Consider the following 22,067-nt stretch of genomic DNA (forward strand, 5'->3'; position numbering starts at 1 on the left):
ACTGGAGGAGTGAGGACACGAACCATCTGGAAGATTTTCAAATGAGTTCAGGGCCAAAATACTCATGCTTATGCTGGAAACCCTGAGACTGGAAGGTTTTCCTGTAAAGTGCTTTTTCCTTCTGTAAAGCACTAGGTTCAAGGATGAGCAGTCAGATATCGTGTGTTAAGAAAGAAGTGGAAGAAGATGAGAACAAATGCCAGGTCAAGTCACATAATATCTGAACCGGAAGAAGGAAGGATCTATATCAAATCTCTGCCTGCTAGTTTTGCTAGTTGCTGAGTGCTTTTGAAAATCTGATGCTTCATTTAATTGACTAAAGAGCGATTGAGCTGAAACTAGAAATACAGACTTAGCTGTCAAAGAAAAATGGAAAACATGTCCTAGAGTTGTTTTGAGTAATCTACTTCTTGTTCTCTATATAGAACACAGGTTTACTCTAAAAGGTTTTATTAAACTAATCTTAGCTATGTGTATTACCTGAAAATAAAGAAGATACTCTAAAAGGTTTTATTAAACTAATCTTAGCTATGTGTACTACCTGAAAATAGAGAAGATACATGAAAACTATGTAGGTCAGCCAAAATGCATGCTGACTAAAATTTCATGCACTTGCTAATTATCAGATATTCATGACATACCAGAAAAAAACAATATGAAAAAAAGGATTGCAGAGACTTTCATTTTCTATTTGCACATTTTTTTTTCTTATCCCTCCATCTAGAAATCAACGTTAATTAATGAGAAAATGTTCCATAGCCCAAGACTAAGGGCAACTTTGGAATACTCTAAAATAGCTACCTATGAATTTTCATGTTTTGAAAGTTTTAAGACCTTCAAGAGCTCTATGAACGTCCCCTCAAAAACAGGGAAAATGCCCTGCTTCCACATCTGTTGCCATTTGAACCTTATACAGAAAGAGTGTGAAATAAATTCCACTTTATAAATAAAAGACTAGTGGGTGATTACTGAAAAAATTTAGCAACAGTATGTACCTAATGAAAGCTCTTGAGATGTTAGGATAAATTTGATCTGAAAGGAAAAGCAGGCTTCTGAACAACTGAATAATCAAATGGCTTTGCAAAATATCTTACAGAGGCCCAGTATGAAACTGTATGGCATGTGTCTCTAAAACATACTCTCATATTCGGAAACATTTCCATATCGTACCATTGTCCCCTACATGGCATGTTCTCATTGCCATTTGACATATCAGCATGTCACATACCTTCAGCTTCCCTGGGTTGCTTACTTCTATGTGATTTATTGCATATCCATGAAATCTGTTGCACACCTGCTGATCTGTGTTTACTCTGAACACAAATTTATCGAAGTCATTCAAGTAAAAGGGAGAAATTAGCTTATTTAATTTCTTTGCACCTAGTTCCTTATCTCCATGGGGTGGGAGAATATTTTTGCTCTCTGCTCCTTAATTTATATTCTCTATCCCCATTCCTCCACCCCTGGAATATTTCAGCCTCCTGTGCACGGGTGCCTCCTGTGGTTCTGGCAGTAGCTGATGACATGTCAGTATTGTAGAGCTCAGCTGAGGATAAGCTGTAATTAAAAGACATTAAAATAGTGTGTAGGGGACAAAAAAGCAAAATCTATCACAATCTCTCACTGATGTAGCATCTGAGCAGGATACATGCTTAAAATAACACACAGAAAATAATCTTTCAAACCTTTTCTTCAGGTCTCTATTGACACCCCCAGAAGAAATGATTTCAAACTATTCAGAGAAGAGCAATCCTGCTCTAGTCCTTGAAATCCTACAAGCTACACACACCCACACACCTGCATTATTTCCTCACCTCCTCCATATAAAAACAAAACAAAAACGTGAGAACAGTGGGCTGGAAATGGAGCTGCAGAATGTGAAGTTGGAAGGATTAATTATGTAACACACCCCCACTCCTACCCATACCCACAGCAATACGAGTGAGGTAAACCTAATTCTCCCAACTGGAAACTCCGAACTAGAAAGGAGAAAGCGATGGAGGGGATGGAGGAACAACAGCTCGATAAACATGTCAACAAAATGAGTGGAACGTTGTGATGCATTGTCATGGAGGAAGATGGCATTAGGTAAAGATGTCTAATAAATGAATAAATAAATAATCCAAGCTTACAAAACATCCTTAGCCCCAGCGAGACCTCTTCTTCCCCACCCCCCTCTCACCCTCCCTCCCACCCACCTTTTTCAGCGGTAGCTGCATCCAACCTGAAACTGTATTTTTACAATTCATGGTTATCCGATGGTGTGGATCCTGCTGAAAAATTCAAGTGAAACAGAAGATGGGTGCACATACAGGAGATTAAGATAATTTAAGAAACCAGGTTTGCTACTTGGAGCAAAGAACTCGGAGGAAAGAAGCTGAAGTAGGCTTCTTCAGCAGCCCTGTAAGATCCTTGACGAGTGTCTTTGCAAAGAAAATATTGCTGATTTGAAAGATGAGACAGGATGGAAAATGTTGCATGCCTGTGTGAGAGGGAGACAACGTGGGTGTGCGTGGGTGCGTGCCTGTGTATGAGAGGGCGTAGGCAACGAGTGGGGGGAGCTTGAGATAATGCTTTTCTACGAAAGTCACGTGAGTGCAATTCCCAGAGAAGGGCACTGAGCATTTAACAAAAGTGGAAAGGGAGGAGAAAGATTGCTGTTTCAGAAGACATTAATGGAAAGACAGTGGCAAATACTGTGATTGTCTTTAAAGGAAGTTTCCTGGAGACCTAGAGAAAAAGAAGCCCAAAGAAGGAAACTAAAGGGCTATGATTTCCTTGTCCTGTTGCTTTGTCTCTGGCTCCCTCTGCCTCTGGAAGAATACCCACAGGACACAAAGATGCCCAGCTGGTCACTGCACGCCCAAGTTCGGTTTAGCTGGTGCTTCTCTCCTGTTTAGCCTGACTGCTTTCTCTGAAGGGGAGGATTCGCAACCCGACAGCCCTTTAGTTTAACCTGAAGAGTGTGTGCCGCCTCTCTGATCATCTTAAGAGCCTACTAGAAGTGCAAGTGAGAGGAAAAGAGGAGAACTTGCAAGTGCCCAAGGAGCTCCTGATGCCAAAAGAAGATAAACATTCCTGTGGACGAAGCAGAAAGAACAGAGAAGACTGATTTATTGCTGCTTTCCGTAATATTTTTCTCCCTGTCCTCTGGCACACACAAGTGTTCGGAAATCTTTGAAAACATAAAACAAAACACCAACCCCGAAGCCCCAACCCCTTGGCTAGCTCTTATGGGAATGAAACACTCCTCCCGCTGCCTGCTCCTGAGGAGGAAAATGGCGGAGAACGCTGCCGAGAGCACTGAGGTAAGGACGCGAGGCAAAGCCCTGCACCCCAACTCCCCCACCACCCGGGCTCCCTTAGCAGAAACAGCAGTAAGCGCAGATAAACTTTCCTGGATCCTTCGGCATGTCCCTGCCTCCGCTGTTCTATGGTTTTCTGCATGTGCTCCCACCCTCCCGCTCCGTTCCCCCCTGGCAGAGAACTTTGCACTCGGCTGGACCGTCTCGTCGCTCAGGCGGCTTCCCGGAAGCAGCTGCTCTACGGCTTCTTCCCGAGAGGCTCGGTGAGCGAGAGCGGGCAGGCTAGAGGAGAGGCTTTGTGTCGCTATGGGGAACGGGGAAGGGGGGGGGGGCGGCGATAAGGGAGAGGGGGCTGTTACTGTGTGTTTGAGGAGGCTGTCATGGACAAAGAAGGTCTTTTTCTACAGCACCTTGGCCAGCTCCTAGTGTTTCTTTCGCCTGAGAGAATGCAGTGGTGGGGCAGGACTACTTGGGGGAGTTAAGGAAAATATATCTCTGCAGCACCCCAGTTATCACCAAGCGCAACTGCCTGAGCAAAGAGCGGAGGGCAGGAAGAGCATTTCCCCTTGCGCCCGGCTCATCTGAGCTTTGCATTTCATTTGGGCTGAGTGGGTATCCTGTGAGCTCTCCATTTTTTCTTCAAGAAATCAGCTGCCCCCCTCCCCCAAATAACGTTTGGTTCCCTCAACCTTTCCCATCTCAGCAACAGCCCTCATTTGCTTCCCTAGGGTTGTCTTGACCTGACTGAGTCTTCTTAAATGATACAGTGGTATGCAATGTCTCAGCTCTGGGAAAGCAGAAGGATGCAGGATGCAATCCCAGTTTCTCTGGGAGCATGTGAGAAGGAGGCAGGCAAATGTGCTAATGCGTGCCAAACTCCCCGTTTCTATTAATAGACTGTGCCTAACACTCCCACTGAACATTTAACGTATGGTTACGCGACATACAGCACAGCCATGTGCGGGCCCCCAAGGATATTGCACCCCAATCAACTTCAACGGCTTTGCCATTACATGCACAGGTAACACTGACCCTCCTTCCCATTGCCCTGCAGATAATAAAGAACAAAAGCACCGCTTCAGTATTAGTGAGAACATGACTTCCCCCTCTTGCTTCTTTCCATGTCTCTGCCAAATGCCTCCTGCTTTCAATTAGTCCTCACAGTAGGTATCCTGCTCCCTCACGAATCCCATGTTACTCCTCCTAATAGGGCAATAGTGCTCCCTCTGCTAAGAAAGATGTGCTTGATGTTTATAAATATGCCTGCTTTGCCATGCCAGATGAAGTCCAGAATTATCTTAAAGTAGTTTAATGTAAGCAGTAAATCAAAGAAAGTGCCTGTTACTGCATTACAACTCCATAGAGTACCGTTTGCAGAAGATACATCTATATGTAGCAAGAAGTCTAGCTGCACATCTGTAAACTGTCATAGTACTGACAGAATGTATTACATTAAATGACCCAGGATACTGGACCGTATTGCAGGAAGAAATATACAAGCATAACCAGTTCATTTTAAAGCCCCTATTCAGTGGAAATCATCTTTAGATAATAGCAGACAAATAGGTGAGAGAAGATTTTTTAAATATTCCTCTTCTATTTCAGCTCTGTATTAGTACATTTTTGTTGTTTAAACAGCTTTGCTTTTCTGTTTGTGCAATGCTGCACACACTGCAATGTGCTGTTATGGAGAAGGCTTTTTTAACGATAAGTTTCATTACAATGCTGCATACAGGACTATATTAAAATGCTGTGCTTCCTCTCCTCAGAGTATCCACCAGTGACAGATTTGTGAAATGAGAGTGAAAATGTTGTAGATTAGGCATCTTCTAATGTGCCTTAAAACCAGAAGTGTTATACTCATAACATGTGCCAAGATATTTCCTATTTTATTAATTTTCATCTTAGTGATGTTAAGCTCTGTTTTGTTCTGAGAGGTCTTAGAAATGCTCCAGATAAAATATGCCAGGACCTTTGAAGCTCTTTCACTAGTCAAGGATCTATATTTAGCAAAGTCATATGATACCAGTTTGACCTTCAAACCTATATTTCTCTAACTTTCTTTTGAGGTTATCAAATGTTCTGTGACAGAAGGAATGCAGATCAAAGCACCTCACTTTTGGAGTTGTCATGGTGTAGGAGAAAATTAGGAATTGGTATAAATTTGCTTCATTTGAAACCAGTTGTTTTTCACTAATGTTCAGGGTCTGATACTCATTGAATTTCTGAAGTATTTTGTTGCCATGGTGACAGGCATGATTTGAAAAATGTCATCCAGAGAGAGATGAACAGTTAAAACACTTAACAAATGGTCAAAATGCCCCACCGGCAAATCATTCCAAAAAAACATTATAGTTCTTATTCAGACTGATTTGAAGTTCCTAGTGAACATATGATACAACGTCACAGTAAAATACATTGTTTTGTTGAAATCTACCACAACTAAAAGAGTCTTAATCTTTTCAAGGTCAAATATGGCAAGTATACTGTTTCAGTAGTAGAACAGTTTACAAAGAATATGTTAAAACAGAGAACATGGACCCTGTATGAGAAACATTTTACTCTCTTGATTCCCCTCTGATGACCATCATGCGATCTTCTTAGCCCCAAAACCTTCAAGAGACGATGACAGCAAGTCTAGACAAACGAAAACCAAAGCTACACTATGTCAATACTCACGATATTCTGCAAACAAGGATACAATGTAGTAAAAAAGCAATAAATCACCACTAAACTTACAAGAGTAAGTTTACCTTGTTACCAGATTGTACAAACATCTACATTATCAGTATACCCACAGCTTTATATCTTGATCCAAAGCCTAGTTAAGTGAATAGAAGTCTTCCCACAAGTGCAGATGGATATTGGATCAAGCTAAAAATAGTTCTGTAATTTTATTCAACAATTATGTAAGTGTGCTGATAACAGCCAGATATCAGTCTGTCTGCCAGAGTTTTAACTGGAACAGTTTTTGCTTTTTTTCTTGTGTTTATAGGAGTCTAAGTGCTTTGTAGAATAGTAAATGTCAATGGAAATAAAACCCTCAAAAGTCCTTTCTGTTTAGAGCCTCAGTGAAGGCAATAGGGGTCCCACTAATATAAAACTTGCTAGAATGGTTTCAGATAATGTTTTTCAGATTTCGAAGATTGCAAAATGAAAACAATTACTTAGAAAGTTTTTATTCCCCTAGGCCATCCCATGAACTTCAAGAGAACGTTGTTCATTGGAACAAAAGCTGTAGAATCTCTCAGAAAAACAATATAAAAAATTAATCTCTGTATCTTTAGTCAAGAAAGAAGGCTTGTATACATAAATCAGGTCTGTTTTCATAAATAAAGGTCCAGAATTGGGTTCTCTACAGATAATCAAATGCATTCAGACAGAAAACAAAATAAAAGATAAATTGTTCTTTGTAGAACATACACATGAAGATTTCTCAAATGTCACAGTGCTGACCTGCCATGGATGTCAGCTTGTGGAGCTTTTTATATTAAATGTAGGTGGATATTCATGGAAGCCATATTAATAGTAGGCCTGATATCAGTGGTGGGAAAGAAATTGAAAGAAGTGAGATTTCCAAAGGAGATATGTGCATGAGTGTGTCTGGTGAACTTGTGCCAGGTGAAAGGAATAGCAAAAAGTGCCAAAGTTTATGTACACATCCAACAAATATACACATCTACATGTAATAGGTTAGTTATTCACTTCAAAGTGGCAAACATTAATTTAAAAGTGGCAAAACTTAGATTCTAGGACCTGAAACTGGGATCATTTTGTAGAATGCACAGTGACTTCATAAGATGCAATTCTCATGCTGAAGACTTTGCAGTGTTGATAGAAAAGAAGTCTGTTGTACTGCAGAGAAAAGAGAGATTAGGCAATTTATCAATGGTAAAAAAAATAGACTCCTCCTTGCAGGTCCTATTATATAAACCTTAGGTTCTGGTTAGAAAAAAAAATCTTTTGAAGATCTGAATTAACAGACATAATGGACATGCTTCCCCATACATATGAGTGTAACTGTTTCAGTATCATGAGATTGTTTATGCACATTTCTCCAGCCAGTCCAGGTCCCCCTGCACGGCAACACATCTGAAGTAGTTTTATTAGACACTCTTCACAATTTTGTGTCATCTGCAAATTTGTTGAGGGTACACTCTGCCCCGTCATCCAGGTCACCAGCACATACGTTAAGCTGTATATGACCCAGTATTGACCCCTGGAGGTACATCACTAGTGACTGACCTCTGGCTGGACTCTTCCACTGATCACTACCCAGTGGGCATGGCTGTTAGACAGTTTTCAGTCCACCTCTTTATCCAGTTATTTAACCCATAGTTCATCAGCTTGTGTATGGGAGACAGTGTCAAAAGTCAAGACAACATCCAGTGCTCTTCCCTTATCCACCAAGCCAGTTACCTCATCAGATGCAGAAAACCAGATCAGTTTTCTTAAGCTCAATTTCCCCTTTGTAATTCCATGCTGACTACTCATGGTCACCTTCATGTCTTTCATGTGGACATAATCCTGGAAGTTGTTTCCAAGATTATTTGCTCCATAAGCTTCCCAGGAATTGAGGGGAGGCTGACTGGCCTGTAGTTTCCTCAATCCTCCTTGCTCTTTTTGAACAATGAAAAGACATTTCTTTTTTTTCCAATCTTCAGGAATCTCTCCCGGTCAGCATATTGAAAGATTATAGAGTAGCCCTGCAATGACATTGACTGGCACCCTCAGCACATGCAGATACATCCTGTTAGACTTCTGGGATGTATGTAGGTCTGGTCGGCCTCAAACATTCCCCAATCTGATCCTTCTCCAAGTGAGAATGAAGCTTCCTTGATCCAGGCTCCTGTGTTCTCTATGACATGGGATTCCTGAAGGCTGATCTTGCTAGAAATGACCACGGTGAAGAACACACTGAGTACCTTGGTCTTTTCCATGTCCTTTGTCACCAGGGCTGCTTCCTCATTTAATGTATTAGAGCTTCCTTGAAATTCTCCATTGGAATTTGTTTTTACCAGCTCCAGCACTGTCTCACAAATGTTTAATCAATGGTTAAGCTCAGAAATGATTGACTCAACATATTGTGTAATGAGCATGATGCTTCACTGATCATTATCCAGCAAAGCCAAGTGAGTCAGAAAACATAACACACCTTATGTATTTTGGAGAGTTTCTGCTTTTACCTCAAGGTTCAGCTCTTGAATGGCTTCCTTCCCTGTTTTTCAGTGTGCACCAATGGATGCTTTCCTCATGCTTTTCCCATTTTTTATGGGGAATTCTTAAGTACCCTGCATTCAGTTCTCACATCTTTTCATTCTCTATTAGCAGAAGGTCAGGATGGGCTAATCTCTCACAGAAGCTTGGAAGTATTTCATAGACCTGACTGGAAGTACATCTGTTCAAAACAGATGCCCTTCCACAACATGTGATAAGTAAGCATCTGGAAAAGGGAATGTCTGTAGTTTAGCCATCTGACAATGTGTATATCTGACTATAAAACATGACATGGCACCATCACCTGCCACATAGTTACGACAATGCTTCAGAAGCAATTTATCTGGAATCAGCATAGTCTTCCATGTTTAAAAACTTGCAGAGGAAAGGGCAGCAGGAAATGGATCCAGTTCATGGACTGGGCAATACTTACTCCTAATTTATATTTCATAAATGCCTCCTCTTCTTCATAACAAAAAATCAATCACCACCTCATTGGTGTTGATTTATAGTGGCTCCAACTAAAATTTAGGTGTCTGTTTCTGACTTTTATGCGGCAATATTTAGCCATCATCTTAGCTTTAACTTAGATTTAAAGGTATAACTTTTTTTCTCAAGCTCTTCCTGTTTCCTCTTTTTGTGGTCACGATGGACAATACATTTCTTCTGCCTAATAGGCCTTTGGTGTAGGCATTGCATTCAAATCAGATCTCTTTAAGGGTGTTCATTTTGAAACCACGTTAGTTTTATTGACACAAGTGGAAAAGTATCACCCAGACACTGCTAGGTTTACTTTATAAAAAGAGACAGACTCTGACAGTGAAAACTTTTCATGCACTCTCGTTGCCATGCACACACACATACTGTTTTCTAAGATCCATCCCAATCACCTCTCCAATGAGTAGAACCAGAGGAAATGGAACACTACTTCCCACCAGTCTCAGTATCAGTATCTTGGGCAGCAGCTCAACATCAACTCGCCACAGTTCCACCTCATGCACCTTCTCACCTTCATATTTGATCACAGTCTAATTGTCCTTGCTGAACCTGACGCATATAATCTTGATTCTGTCATCTACTCTGAATATTACTGTGAAGATCATTTTCCTAGCTTGTTTTAACTACAGTACTATTCTATTAAGAGAATTTTTATTTAAGCAGATGAACCCTAAAGGAGACAAGTATAGATAAGGATTTCAAGCAAAGAAGGTGCTATTATTTATTACTATCTGATTTTCACAAAAACATGAAACTTTTCTTCTAATTTTTTTTTAAACAGAAGATGTGCTGTCATGTAGCCTCAAGTTAATTATTTTGTTAAAGAAAAAAAAAATCTCTGTGCCATCTTCCTATATGATAGGTCTGTTCTTTTCTCAAAAGAGAGCCAACAGTGCTTCTCATTAAACTCATAAAACGTCTTTGTTCCCTTGTAAGTTGGAAGGCAACAGTGTTTTTGCTTGCAAGGTATTTTTTCAGCAGATAGAGTTGAGTATTCTAAGACCTCAAAACAGGTTTACCCTGATGTAAGTGCACCTGTTTCAGCAGAGAGAGATCTTGACAAATTAGAGGGCTGGGCAATCACCAACTACATGAAGTTTTACAAGAGCAACAGGGAGGGGACGTCCCTGGATATATGTGCAGACTGGGTGACAAGGGGCTGGAGAAAGCCCCTGTGGAAACCTGTGGAAAGGGCTCTGGGGCTTTTGATTGATGGCAAGCTGATTATGAGTCAACAGTGGGCCCTGGCAGCCAGAAGGGCCTACTGTATCTGGGGGTGCATCAGGCACAGCATTGATAGCCAGTCAAGGGACACAATTGTTCTGCTCTACACTGCCCTGGTGTGGCCTCACATTGAGTACTGTGTACAGTTTTGGGTGTCACAATATAAGAAGAACATAAAACTATTAGAGAGTGTCCAAAGGTAGGCTACAAAGATGGTGAGGGTCTAGAGGGCTAGACGTATGAAGAATGACTAAATTCACTTGGTTTGTCACCAGCCTAGAGAAGAGGAGACTGAGGGGAGACCTCATGGGGACCTACAGCTTCCTCATTAGGGGAAGCAGAGGTACAGGCACTGATCTCCTGTCTGGTGACCAGCAATAGGATACCAGGAAATGGCATGAAGCTGCATCAGCGGACGTTCAGGCTAGATGTTAGGAAAAGGTTCTTCACTGAGAAGGTGGTTGAGCAATGGAACAGGCTCCCCAGCGAAGTGGTCACAGCACTAGGCCTACTGGAATTCAAGAAGCACTTGGACAACACTCTCGAAAATATAGTTTGGTTTTTTTGGATGGTCCTGTGTGGAGCTCGGAGTTGGGCTCAATGATCCTTGTGGGTCCCTTCCAACTCAGGATATTCTACGATTCTGTGATTCATACAGTCAAAAACAGCTCATATCTGTATATAATGACTGTATTAAAAAAGATGAGTGTCAAGTGATTTTGCTCAGGAATTGAGGGTTGATCATTACACGATTGTATGAAATGTTAGGAGCATCTGTTCTCTTATCCCTTTCTTAACTATGTTTAAAAGATGAGTGTGGAATAACAAAAGCTTATTCACAAAGCCATACAAGCTTGGTTTTTATCATCATGGTTATCCCCAACTGCTTTCAAAATAAAATATGTAGCTACCTTTTTAACAGGTGCAGTTCAGATCCTACTGGAGTTGAACATATATTGATGAAGATTTTTGAACACTTTAACAAGTGTTCTATTAATAATGAAAGAAATACTGAACATCCTGCAATGCTTCTGTGTGAAAGTAGCTCTCAGCATGATAATTTATTGTAGAATCCTATGAAGAGATGCTGAGAGTGTTGGGATTGTTCAGCATGGAGAAGAGGAGCCTTAGAAGGGATCTTGTCAATGTCTATAAATACGTGAAGGGAGGGTGCAAAGAGGATGGAGCCAGTGGTGCCCAGTGGTAGGACAAGAGGCAATAGGCACAAACTGGAATATAAGAGATTTGTTCTTAGCATTGGGAAGCACTTATTTACTGAGTGGGTGACAAGACACCAGAATGGTTGCCCAGAGAGGTGGTGGAATCTCCTTACTTGGAGATCTTCAGAATCCGTCTGGATATGGTCCTGGGCAATCTGCTGTAGGAGTATCATTTCAGACTCTGACTCTTAATGAACTACCAAGATATCCAGTCACATTGACACAACAGTTTCTACTCTAACAATGTTTCAAAATAAGAAAGTTACTCTATTCATCACATAAAGACTGAAATGCAAATACAATACACAATGCTAGTTCAGGATCATCAAGGCTACGCTATTAATAATTGAATAACTGTCTTAGCATTGAGATCATTTGTCATTTCAGCCACACTTTAATATGTTTGCTTACAAAATTACTTATCACATGTATGTCTTTATGTATGCATATATATACAGAAATGCACACACAAAGTTACATATTTACATAAATTCAAACTGCATGTTATGCCATGACTTTCATTTCTTTGCACAAAGTTGTAAGAGTTATAGAACTATGTCAGAGAATACAATACTGAGCTGATCTGGACTGGTATACTGAAGAATAACATCCTGTTTAAAGTCTGATATCACATCAAACATTTATATACTTCTCTGTTGATATTGCGATTAAGTAAATTAAAAACTGTAACTCTGTGTTTAAAAAGGCAGTCTCTCAGAAGAGTCCTAGCTTTTCATTCAATAACATCTTTTATATTCACTATCTTCCTTGGTAAATATATTCTGACAAAATTCAGTTTAGTTGTGGAGAATACAGGAAGCTTTCCACTTCAAATTGAAATAACAAGCTCACATTTCAGATACAGTACTAGGAAAGCTCTAAAGTCAGTTTCAGACCAGTTAACTTGGTGATCTGTTAGGAATACAAACTCCCAATTCAGAAAAGGAACATTTGAAAATATTTGACTGTCAGTATAGATCACTTCCAAGCATTTATACCTTTGATTCATCAGTTAAATATAACTGGTCTTGTGTTCTTAAATTCTGAAACACCTACACATCTCACAGAGGTCTGAGAAGAAGACACTTAGCACACTTGCAAGTCAGATGATATGCAGTTTAATTACTCTCACAAAGGTCATTGATTTTAACATTTTTTCCAGGTAAAATACATTCAGAAATTTGTAGAAGTTCAATTCTCAAAAATATTTTTTCTTCAATACCTCTTCAGTAATTTAGGCATTGTTGTTATCATTGTTAGGGGATCCCGTTGTTTCCCCTAGCAGAATGGATCTCCCCAGGCATCTGAAATTCATTCTAAGAGTCAACTCTTATTTAAAGCAGCAAGAATTTAATGGTACCTGTATATCAGCTCAAGCTGGGTGCCTCCAGGGAGGGACCTCACTTGAGTCTTTCCCTGAGATCTGTGCAATCTTTGTTTCATTTGCTGTAGTCCAATCAATTCTTGACACATATATGTTATGTTCCTTCAGATTGGCTGTTCTTTGTTTCAGGGCAGGATGGTTTCTGTTATCTCTGGTGTCAGGCTCCTATACTGGCACCATCCTTAGTCAGCACATCCCCCCCTTCACCCATCGGCATCCACCCAGACCCCCACACAATGTCACTCACCGTTGCTGAATCAACCAATATACCATGTTCAGGTTACGCAGAGTTCATGCTGCAGCCTAAGGGTTCACCAAATTTACTCTATTAATGTCAAGCTACTAATGCCATGCAATAGCCTCCTGAGTTCCTTACATACCAGTGGTTTCTTCCTCTTTCAATTCACTGAATCGCATCTTTCACCATGCCTACAGAATCTCTTTTATACAGAATACGTACAACTCAGAAATACAAAGGAATTATTTGTTGCCTAACATACCAGAGGCAGCTATTAACAAGCTACTGGGATGAGCACTAATATGCTTGTCATTCCCAACATAGGATGTACAAAGATTTTTTGCTAACTACATAATCATGAAGCAGGGAGGGTAGGTCAGCTTCTGTTGCTCCCAGGAGTGTTCATGTTTTCCTTTGTGCTTTATATTCATGTTCATGCTTCATGCTTCATGTTCCTGTTGCCATCTTTAGACTCCTTTAGAAGGTTATACCTCTTTGTGTTACAATTTTTCTTCCTGAGTCCCTTGAATTTTACATCTGTGTTTCACCTCATTTTATCTTTCATGGATCTATGCTACAGGCTTTTTCAAACTCTCTCTTACAATTCAGGAATTTTCTCATCAGTCTGAGCCAAGGTTACACATCTGGGCTGTTGGTCATTGCTAGGCCTTGAATTGCAGACTTGCTGAACTCCTAAGAAGAGGGGCTGGAAGCTACAGAGAGAGTGGGATGCAGCACCTAGGAAGATACTGAGCTCAATGGGTACTTCTGAAAGTAACAGATGTACATTTCTGAATATTTCTCTGCCTACATACGTTTGAAATCCTGGCCCTCATCTTAGCTATACTCTATGCCTGTACTTACTTAGACCTTTATTCTAGTTTTGCATGGAAATGTTGTATAGGTTAAATATAAGGATTTTCAAAAGTTTACGTACAATTATACTACAATTGGAATGGCCAAGTAAACCCAGTGTGTTTTGCATGATTACTCTGCACACCACAAATAAACCAAGTCTGTGACTTTTTGTGCAGTAAATTCAATGCCACACAAATATGCTGAAAGTAGTGTATATGAACCACAATTGTCTGTGCAGGTGATCAGACATTTCCTGAAACATACACATATTTCTGTCCATTAAATCATAGACAAATATAATAAACTTATTTTAACTGGCTTAAGACTCCAAGCCTTACTGAAATACTAGTAGATCCACCATTTATAAGTAGCTATAAATGACTATAGATCCACTAGGAGAATGACATGGAAAAGTCAATTGTACCTGTAGATTAGGTACAAATAGATTAGATTAACTGTGCCAAATACAGATCATGTATTAAATCAATAAAGTCTTAATGTATGATCAAAACCTGTTACAATGTTCTTCCTTGAAAACTGGTTATATACATACATAAACCCATGACCAATATAGTTTTACAAAGCCAGACAGAAATGCAACAATTACCTAGTTATGGTGACAATTTTTAACAGGATTTAACAATTTCAAATTATGTAGAGATTGTACTGCACGCACACAGTATCTTGCTTATAAAGATGAGAACAGTTCTCTAGCAGCTCGTGTTTCATAAGTTATTGGCAGTACATTTTTCCTATAAGATGTTATCATAATGAACATCAACATTAATCATATTCTATAAAGCACCATTTATATTTTCCATGACATATTTGCTATTTAGGGCCTCTTGACTGCATCAAATGTTTTTCATTACTTGAAGATTTTTCAGAGGTGTGAAGGTCTAAGCCTGTGTTCAAAACACACGGGCCACAGGGCCACTTTTAAGTTTCTCTTAAAAGCCATTACCTCTCACATCTCTGCTAAAGGACTGGAAGTTATAAATGTATAGGAAGAGTGAATAACAACAGAGGACTACAATTTTGACCAAAAAAAAGGAAATCTGGTAAGCAATTCCTGTTTCTACCCATTTCCTTGTTTTGGTGATCTCAAATGACAGGGAAAAATACAAACATAAAATAGCCCAAACACCAATTTTACGTCCAAATAAATCTGAATAAGCAAATAAAACACAAGATATAAGAACATTGGGAAACTAAAAATTTTATACATTCTATTAATTTTCTTCCCTTGTCTGATTAAAAAAAAAAAAAAAACAAAAAACAGTAAATTAAGGAATTTGTAACAAAGGAACACAGTCCCTGGGTCTCCTTAAGCATTTAGACCTGTGAAATGCTGAGTATACTCACATCTCTATCATCTCTATTGACTATTTTTCTATTCCACCCGACAATATGAAGGTCTTAATAAAATGAGTTTTTATGGTGTGTTTTTTTTTCCTATTTTTTTCCCCAAAACAACAACAACAACAGCAACAAAAATTATTTCTTACAATTGCTGGACTGTACAGAGTATGCAATTCAGAACAATGGAAATCAGGACATTTAATTGCATAATGCATTTGTCAGCAATTCTATATTTAGCTTTTATCTAGTTGCATTGTTTAAGTCTCTTAGCTGTTGGATACAGCTTTAATATCTCTAACACCAACTTAAAATCAAAATCCTACTTAATCAAGATCCTACTTAATCATCTGTTTTTAGTGAGAAATCTTAGGTGGAATTGAGATGGACTTAGTTTGGATGGACATTTTTAAGGAGGTAGAGAAGATGCTGTTCTTCTCTTGTTCTTCTTTCAATCATTTAGACTTGTCTTTATGATATGGTCTTTAAAAGGTAGCATGGTCTTCAAAAGAAACCTTACTGCTTCTCATACTCAATTTGTGTCAGTTGTGCTACTGGTGACAGAACAGGTGCATTCCTCTGAATCTTATCGTGCTTTTGTTAGGGTCCTAATATTGTCTATCACCAGATCCATTATCAATTATTTTCTATTATTATATTTTAAATCAATGAACTAGGATCTGGCTTTTGCTCACAGAACTTCAAATGACTTAACAAGATGTCTGAGTTGGTGGCCTACTTGTCCTGTCTCATCAACAGAGACAAATACCTCTGAATTGCAACTCTGCCCATCTCAAACCTGAATCATACTTTAAAGGAGCTTCTTTCTTTATGTGGATCCCAGATAGAGCCTAGGGTGGCTAGGCTGCCAACCTAGAGGCTTCGCTTAACTGTCTAGAGTTAATAGTATGGTTCTGTGCCTACAAGTACTTTTGTATAAACAAACTGATTCAAGGTCATGTGCTGGAACCTTGATAATAGAATCATTGGGTACAGCACATCTAGTTTTTGTGATATTGTAACTGTGCAGATGTGCCACTTCACTGCTGTGGTCCCTGCAGTAATGATAACAGACAAACCACAGGTATTTTCATTTGTATAGCAGCTCTTAAAAATATTCCCTTGATTCAGTCATGTTGAAAATCCCGTTTCTTCTGTGTTTCTCACACTATCTTTCAGATTCTTTTTCCTATCATAAAGCTCTCCCTCTCCATTAATTCTGAATGTACAGCCAGATCAGATGTGAGAACTGATGATTCTCTTCCTATCCCGCTGAGATGACAGTCATTCCAGGAACAGAAAAAATATTTAAAGAAACAGGATTCCAATAAGCTTGATATGTTCCAAAAAGAAAGAGAAAAAGAAAGAAAGAAAAAAAAAAGTACCCATTAGTGTCAATAAAATCTCGAATCTTCTCCTATTCCCCATGTTAATCTACTGTACTTTCCAACACCATGTAACAATCACCACTAGGCAGGCTGGGAAAGAGGTTTCTTTCTTGGGAATGAGGCATGAGTAGTACTGGATTGCAACAAATGCTGTTCTTGTGGCTCTGAGATTCATAAAAAAGATAAATAAACTTTAGCAGATCTGAATACAGTGACATGTCCAGCAGAACGCTCTAGGGAGAAACTTTTTGCTTATATTATTTTGCTCACTTGTGGTTGCTTTCTGTTGTTTTTATTTGTTGTTGTTGTTGTTGTTTTTATTTATTTCTGTTCCTTAAATCAGATTAATGTTCAGAAAAGTAGCAAGTGAAACTTTCAGTCCTATCCTTTGACTCACAGTTATCTTATATAATGCACAGATTTTGCTGGATTTTTTTAATTATTATTATTATTATTTTTTGGCCCATCATCAACATGTCAGAAGGCAAGAGAAACTGAAGGCCTGTCCCACCATCAGAACACAGAAGGGGTTGGTGCAATAAGGAAATTTACATTGCTGCACATCATGCTGTGCCCATATTGCGGCTAAAGAGCAATAATGCCAACATCATATGTGGAAAGGTGATGAGACTAGCTAAAAAAAGATACTGAATTTGCGTCATCGAGTTCTTTTTATAGACCCTTCAGTACCAGGAAACTTTCACTTGGTGTTTTCAAGGTTTCTTCATAACTGTGAATGGTGATAACCTTTCTAAAGCAGAAATTCACCGTCTAAGATTTTCAGGGCAAGAAAAGTCACATGAATCTGTGAAAATCACAGGTCAGAAGCACTTTAATCAGAGAATATCAGTCTTCATGCTAATCAACTTATGTACATATGCATCAATGCAAGATTATTTTGAACAGAAGCCTAGTTATACAGATAGTTCTACTGTCAGTTACACTTTCTGCTCGTGTTGTTTCTAATCATTTCCTTTTTGCTCTATATTTCTTCTCAGTGAAGACATTTCTGAAGAACTTCTTGAGCCTGTAGGGACTCTACAGCAATTATTTGATTTATTCCTCTATTATTGCACAAGTAAAGACAAAACATTTGTTCTCATATATGCAAGTCTTAGTGTCCATGGGTTGTTGTGCATGCATTAAGCAGAGCCAAAGCTTTTCCCTGCAAGAAGGAAGAATGAAGCACCACACAGGATGTCAGCAGAAAAGCATGAGAGGGTGTGCAGCAGCAACAGAAATGGGGTACCAGAATACAGGCTGCATTTTCTTGCCTGAGACCTGCAGGAAGGATTCAGCTTCAGCAGAGTGTGAGGTTCAAGTTGCAGTTTCTTGTTGCAAGGAGGGACTGACTACTGTCAGGACAATCACAGGTTTGAGTTTGTGGACAAAGCATTCTATACTGTGTCCATAAATGAGGCTAAGATTTCCATCCAGTCCTATCCAAGTGTGTGCCCTCCCTTAGCACACAATAATATATGCTGCTTTCTGAATTAGCATCAATGAAAATGCTGTGACCCAATCCCTTATGCTGGGTATCTTCCTGAACTTCCAGGTGCCAAAGAGAGGTCGGAGGCAGAACTATCCTCCCACTGCACACTTACCAGTCTTGTGAGGCAGAAAAGCTACTATTTTTGTTTTAGCAGCTGTGGCTGCTGAGCACAAGGTAAAGGCTTTCTGCCAATTTTCTTCTCAAGGATTTGTTTGCGGTTGGAGCCTGTACATTTGATAAAGTTACACTTTGACTCTCCTCACAGGCGTTTTATTCTAATGTTTCCAAATTAAAATATTAGTTGTGGAGAGGATGAAATACTCTGATAACCCACATTAAGAGATGGCTAACTCCTTCAAAGTCACACAGTGAGATGGACTTAGAATCAACATGAAGGACAAAAGATAGCCAGTTGGGTTACGACAAGAGATTAAGAGAAAATTTGTGCTGTAAGATACTAAGACACAGTGAGTTACAGCTTCAGAAGAAGTGGGAAGATGTCTTTACTCTGTGCAGGGAAACACTATTTTTCAACTAATTGACAAAAGAAAGTGCCAAATGTGGGACCTTATTCAATATTGGTCTCTGTTAGCTCTTAGTTCTGAAGCTGCATTGAACTGTGTAACTCCGTGTATTCATTTTCTCTGGCACTTCAGCTCAGCAACTGTCATTTCTCAATGTTTTTCTCCTTCCTGTCCTCATTTATCCTGCAGAGGTTAAAAAGTAATAATGGATAAATCTGGATACTCCTTAAGCTAAGACCTCTTCTAGAGTTTAGAAACATCAGAAACTACCCTGAAGTGCTCATCTAAAGCTTGGCTAGGGCATGGAGTAGGTGATCAATTGCTGGTATTTTTTTAGCAAAGTCTATAGGATATACTGTCTTCCTAGAACTGTTGTTCTGAAATATCTGAACTTCAGTGATGAGGAAGAGAATGTCTGGGACACAGGATGCAAAGTGACTTTCAGGGGTCAGTGCATTAAAAACTTGCTAAGCACACAACGGACTATATGCACAAAGCCTATAAAAAATGAAACGAGTTGCTTGACTCCCTTGTTAAAAATAGTACAGTTACATCAAGAATGGGAAATGAAAATATGGGGAATTTAATACTCTCAGTGGTTCTATAAAAACTCCAGTAAAGAAAGTAGGCTCTCATAATATAGTCCAGCCTGAGTACTAATTACATCATAACCACATTCACAAGGATTAATTTAGGATGCAACTCCTCTATCCTAAAAGTCTAAATGATTTTTTTTTTTTTTTGTAAACATAATTGTTTACCTTTCTGAAAAGATTTTTCTACAGGTAAATAATTTAACAGTTATGAGGAAACACATATTTCTATTAAGCTGAAAGAGCAGTGTTCTCTGTAGGCAGAAATTACCATGCATGTTGTCTGTCAGTCTCATTATACTATAGGTCTTTACATGAGGTGATCTTTTTGTCAGGAGTCCCATTCCTCTCTGCCATTTACTTTTCCTAGCAGAATCTCAGCAATGCTTTGTCTTGGAAAAAGAGCTGGGAATACTTACTGTGTAATAACTCAATGAGCCATCCTGGACAGTACCTATGCTGAATTACAAGTGTTTATTTTAAAGTAATAAGGAAGTAGATGAAGATAAAACCCACAGAGGGACTTTGGATTCAGTCTCAGTGTCCACATGCAGAGAAAAAAAATGATTAAGTATTATGCTCTGAACCTGAACCTTACTTTATTTTGTGGAGGCAAGAGGTGCTACAGATGTCCAAGAGGACTAACTGTGGTTGCTCTACCTGGGTTATCCAGGTCTTGCAGTATGTTTGTTCTAGTCTCCAACCTTTAGGCTCCTATTAGAAATGTAATTCATCACTAGCACTATTCCCTTACCCATCTGATTTTTCATCCCTTAAAATGTAATATCAAGAAATAAAAGTCAAGAGCACATTTTCCAGAGTAAAGACTGCTCTCTGGAGTAAGAGCTATAGATCTTGGTCCTCTGATACGGAGTTTCTATGAGCAACAACCTTATAGTTTTGGTCGTCTCAATGCAGGCAAGGGGATGAGCACTAGTCTGGGCTCTCCTCACATGGAATTCAAGCCAGATTGAGGTACTTTGGCAGAGCAGATGGTAAACATCTGTTATGTAGATAAAATGAGGATTTTATTCTTTAGTACTGCCAATCTGCTGCCTTTCATGAACAGTAAATATTTCAGACTTAAAAAAAAAAAAAAGAAAAAAAAGAAAAAAAAAAAGGCAACTAGGCAGCTGACAAGATTAAAACCATTGGAGGGGGGATCCAAAACCTGCTACAGGTATTGGATTCAGTCTTAACACCTGCAAGCCACCACTCCACTTGCTAGCTGAAGTCAACAGTTCTTTCAAGTAACCATTAAAGTAATTGGCTAAATAATGTCTGAAAACTTATTTTCTATTTCTTGTTCTGAGGCTTGTACCTCAGAACAAACCTCAAAATTTGATGAACAAATTCGATGAATTCTTCACCCAGACTTCATAAAATAGAACTCTGGGTGAAAATTACACCATCTCACTGATGTTGCCTATCATTTTATTCTAAACCAGCCCTAACCTGTTTCTTCATTTTGGGTGAAAGCTGTCTTTTTGAGTTTGGTTACTTAAGCCTTCTACTGTAGCGATAGAAAGGCTTCCATTACATTTAACTGACCCTTCTGCTAGCTTAAGAAAATAATTTGTACAGATTCTGTACTATTCTGGCTATTTTTATTAATAATTACCCTCTAAAGATATTAGAGTTCTATTTTTTCTTGCAAATTTCAGCTTATTCTCTGATACTGGGACAAGACCTCAAAATAACTGTTCTCATAGCTTATTATCATTTTCTGATTCTTGTTCTCCATGTCACAAGACGCTCAGTCAAGATGACGATGGAATGCCAAAGAGGCTGTCCAGTGGTACAGCTGCTCCCTCATTACAAGAAACACATCATGAGCATTGATAATGGGGCCTATAGGGTGATGTAACATTGTAACATGATGTAACATGATGTAGCATAACCAGGCTATTTTTGTTTCCTTTCCCTTTGTGTCCATCTGGAGGAATTTCTCTGAAGAGGGTATATTACTTTTTATTTATTTGCATGTCACTGGAACCATGATTCTGTTCAGCAAGGCAGGCACTTATGCAGCAGCAATGATAACAGCAACCAATTAGAAAGTCATAATGGTGGATCTAAACAAAAGTTCAAACATCTCAGGTTTTGTAGCTTCATAGCTCATTATGCAAAGAGCTGCAACAAACTCATTGCACTGTGTTCAACTTTGATATATTCAGTACAAGTTCCTAGAACTTCTGTGCCTTGAGATGCGAGATGTAAAGTAATCTGGCTCATGAATATTTTTCTTCACTTGTAGGTGAACAAACACCACCAGTCCTATTTAAATTTCTTGTCACAGCTCCTAGATAACAGTAGCATGTCTTCCCTAGCTTATAGGTGATCACAAAGTGAAAACAAACGTTAACAAAGCTAGGGTTTCATGACTCAGGAAATGACCTTGCCACAAAAAACCAATTTTCTAACAGAAAGAGGTGAATTGCATCCTTCAATTACAAGTAAACTACCATTTGTTAACTGTCCTTTAATATTCTGACAATAGATCCCTGTGCACCATTCATAGCTTCATAGCCATAATAATAAGTAGTCTGTAATTCAGAATTTACGTGGAATTACATCAGTTGACCTGGGTGACCCACCACAGACTACAGAGGCTTCTTTTAAAGGGACTGCTACACTGAATCTTGGACTCTGCAGAGAAGTGAGAGGACAGTATTTATTCTAAAGTGCAGTCTATCTACACTGTGAGCTATACCAAAGAAAATAAGTAAGGTGACACCAATGAGTCCTCTCTGATGCACATAGAAAG

The 22,067-nt window shown here is 39.1% G+C and overlaps 1 protein-coding gene across 1 annotated transcript in view; it reads left to right on the plus strand.

Moving 5' to 3' along the window:
- The first annotated feature begins 716 nt into the window (after window positions 1-716).
- Window positions 717-22,067, plus strand: part of PRMT8 (protein arginine methyltransferase 8) — an 83,225-nt gene continuing 61,874 nt past the window's right edge. The window contains exon 1 of the mRNA XM_040574253.1: window positions 717-3,308. Within this exon, the coding sequence (XP_040430187.1) occupies window positions 3,234-3,308 (75 nt within the window). The 5' untranslated portion in view covers window positions 717-3,233. The remainder of the gene's footprint in view (window positions 3,309-22,067) is intronic.

The sequence above is a fragment of the Cygnus olor genome, chromosome 1 (genome assembly GCF_009769625.2).
Source record: "Cygnus olor isolate bCygOlo1 chromosome 1, bCygOlo1.pri.v2, whole genome shotgun sequence".
NCBI classification, from domain to species: domain Eukaryota; kingdom Metazoa; phylum Chordata; class Aves; order Anseriformes; family Anatidae; genus Cygnus; species Cygnus olor.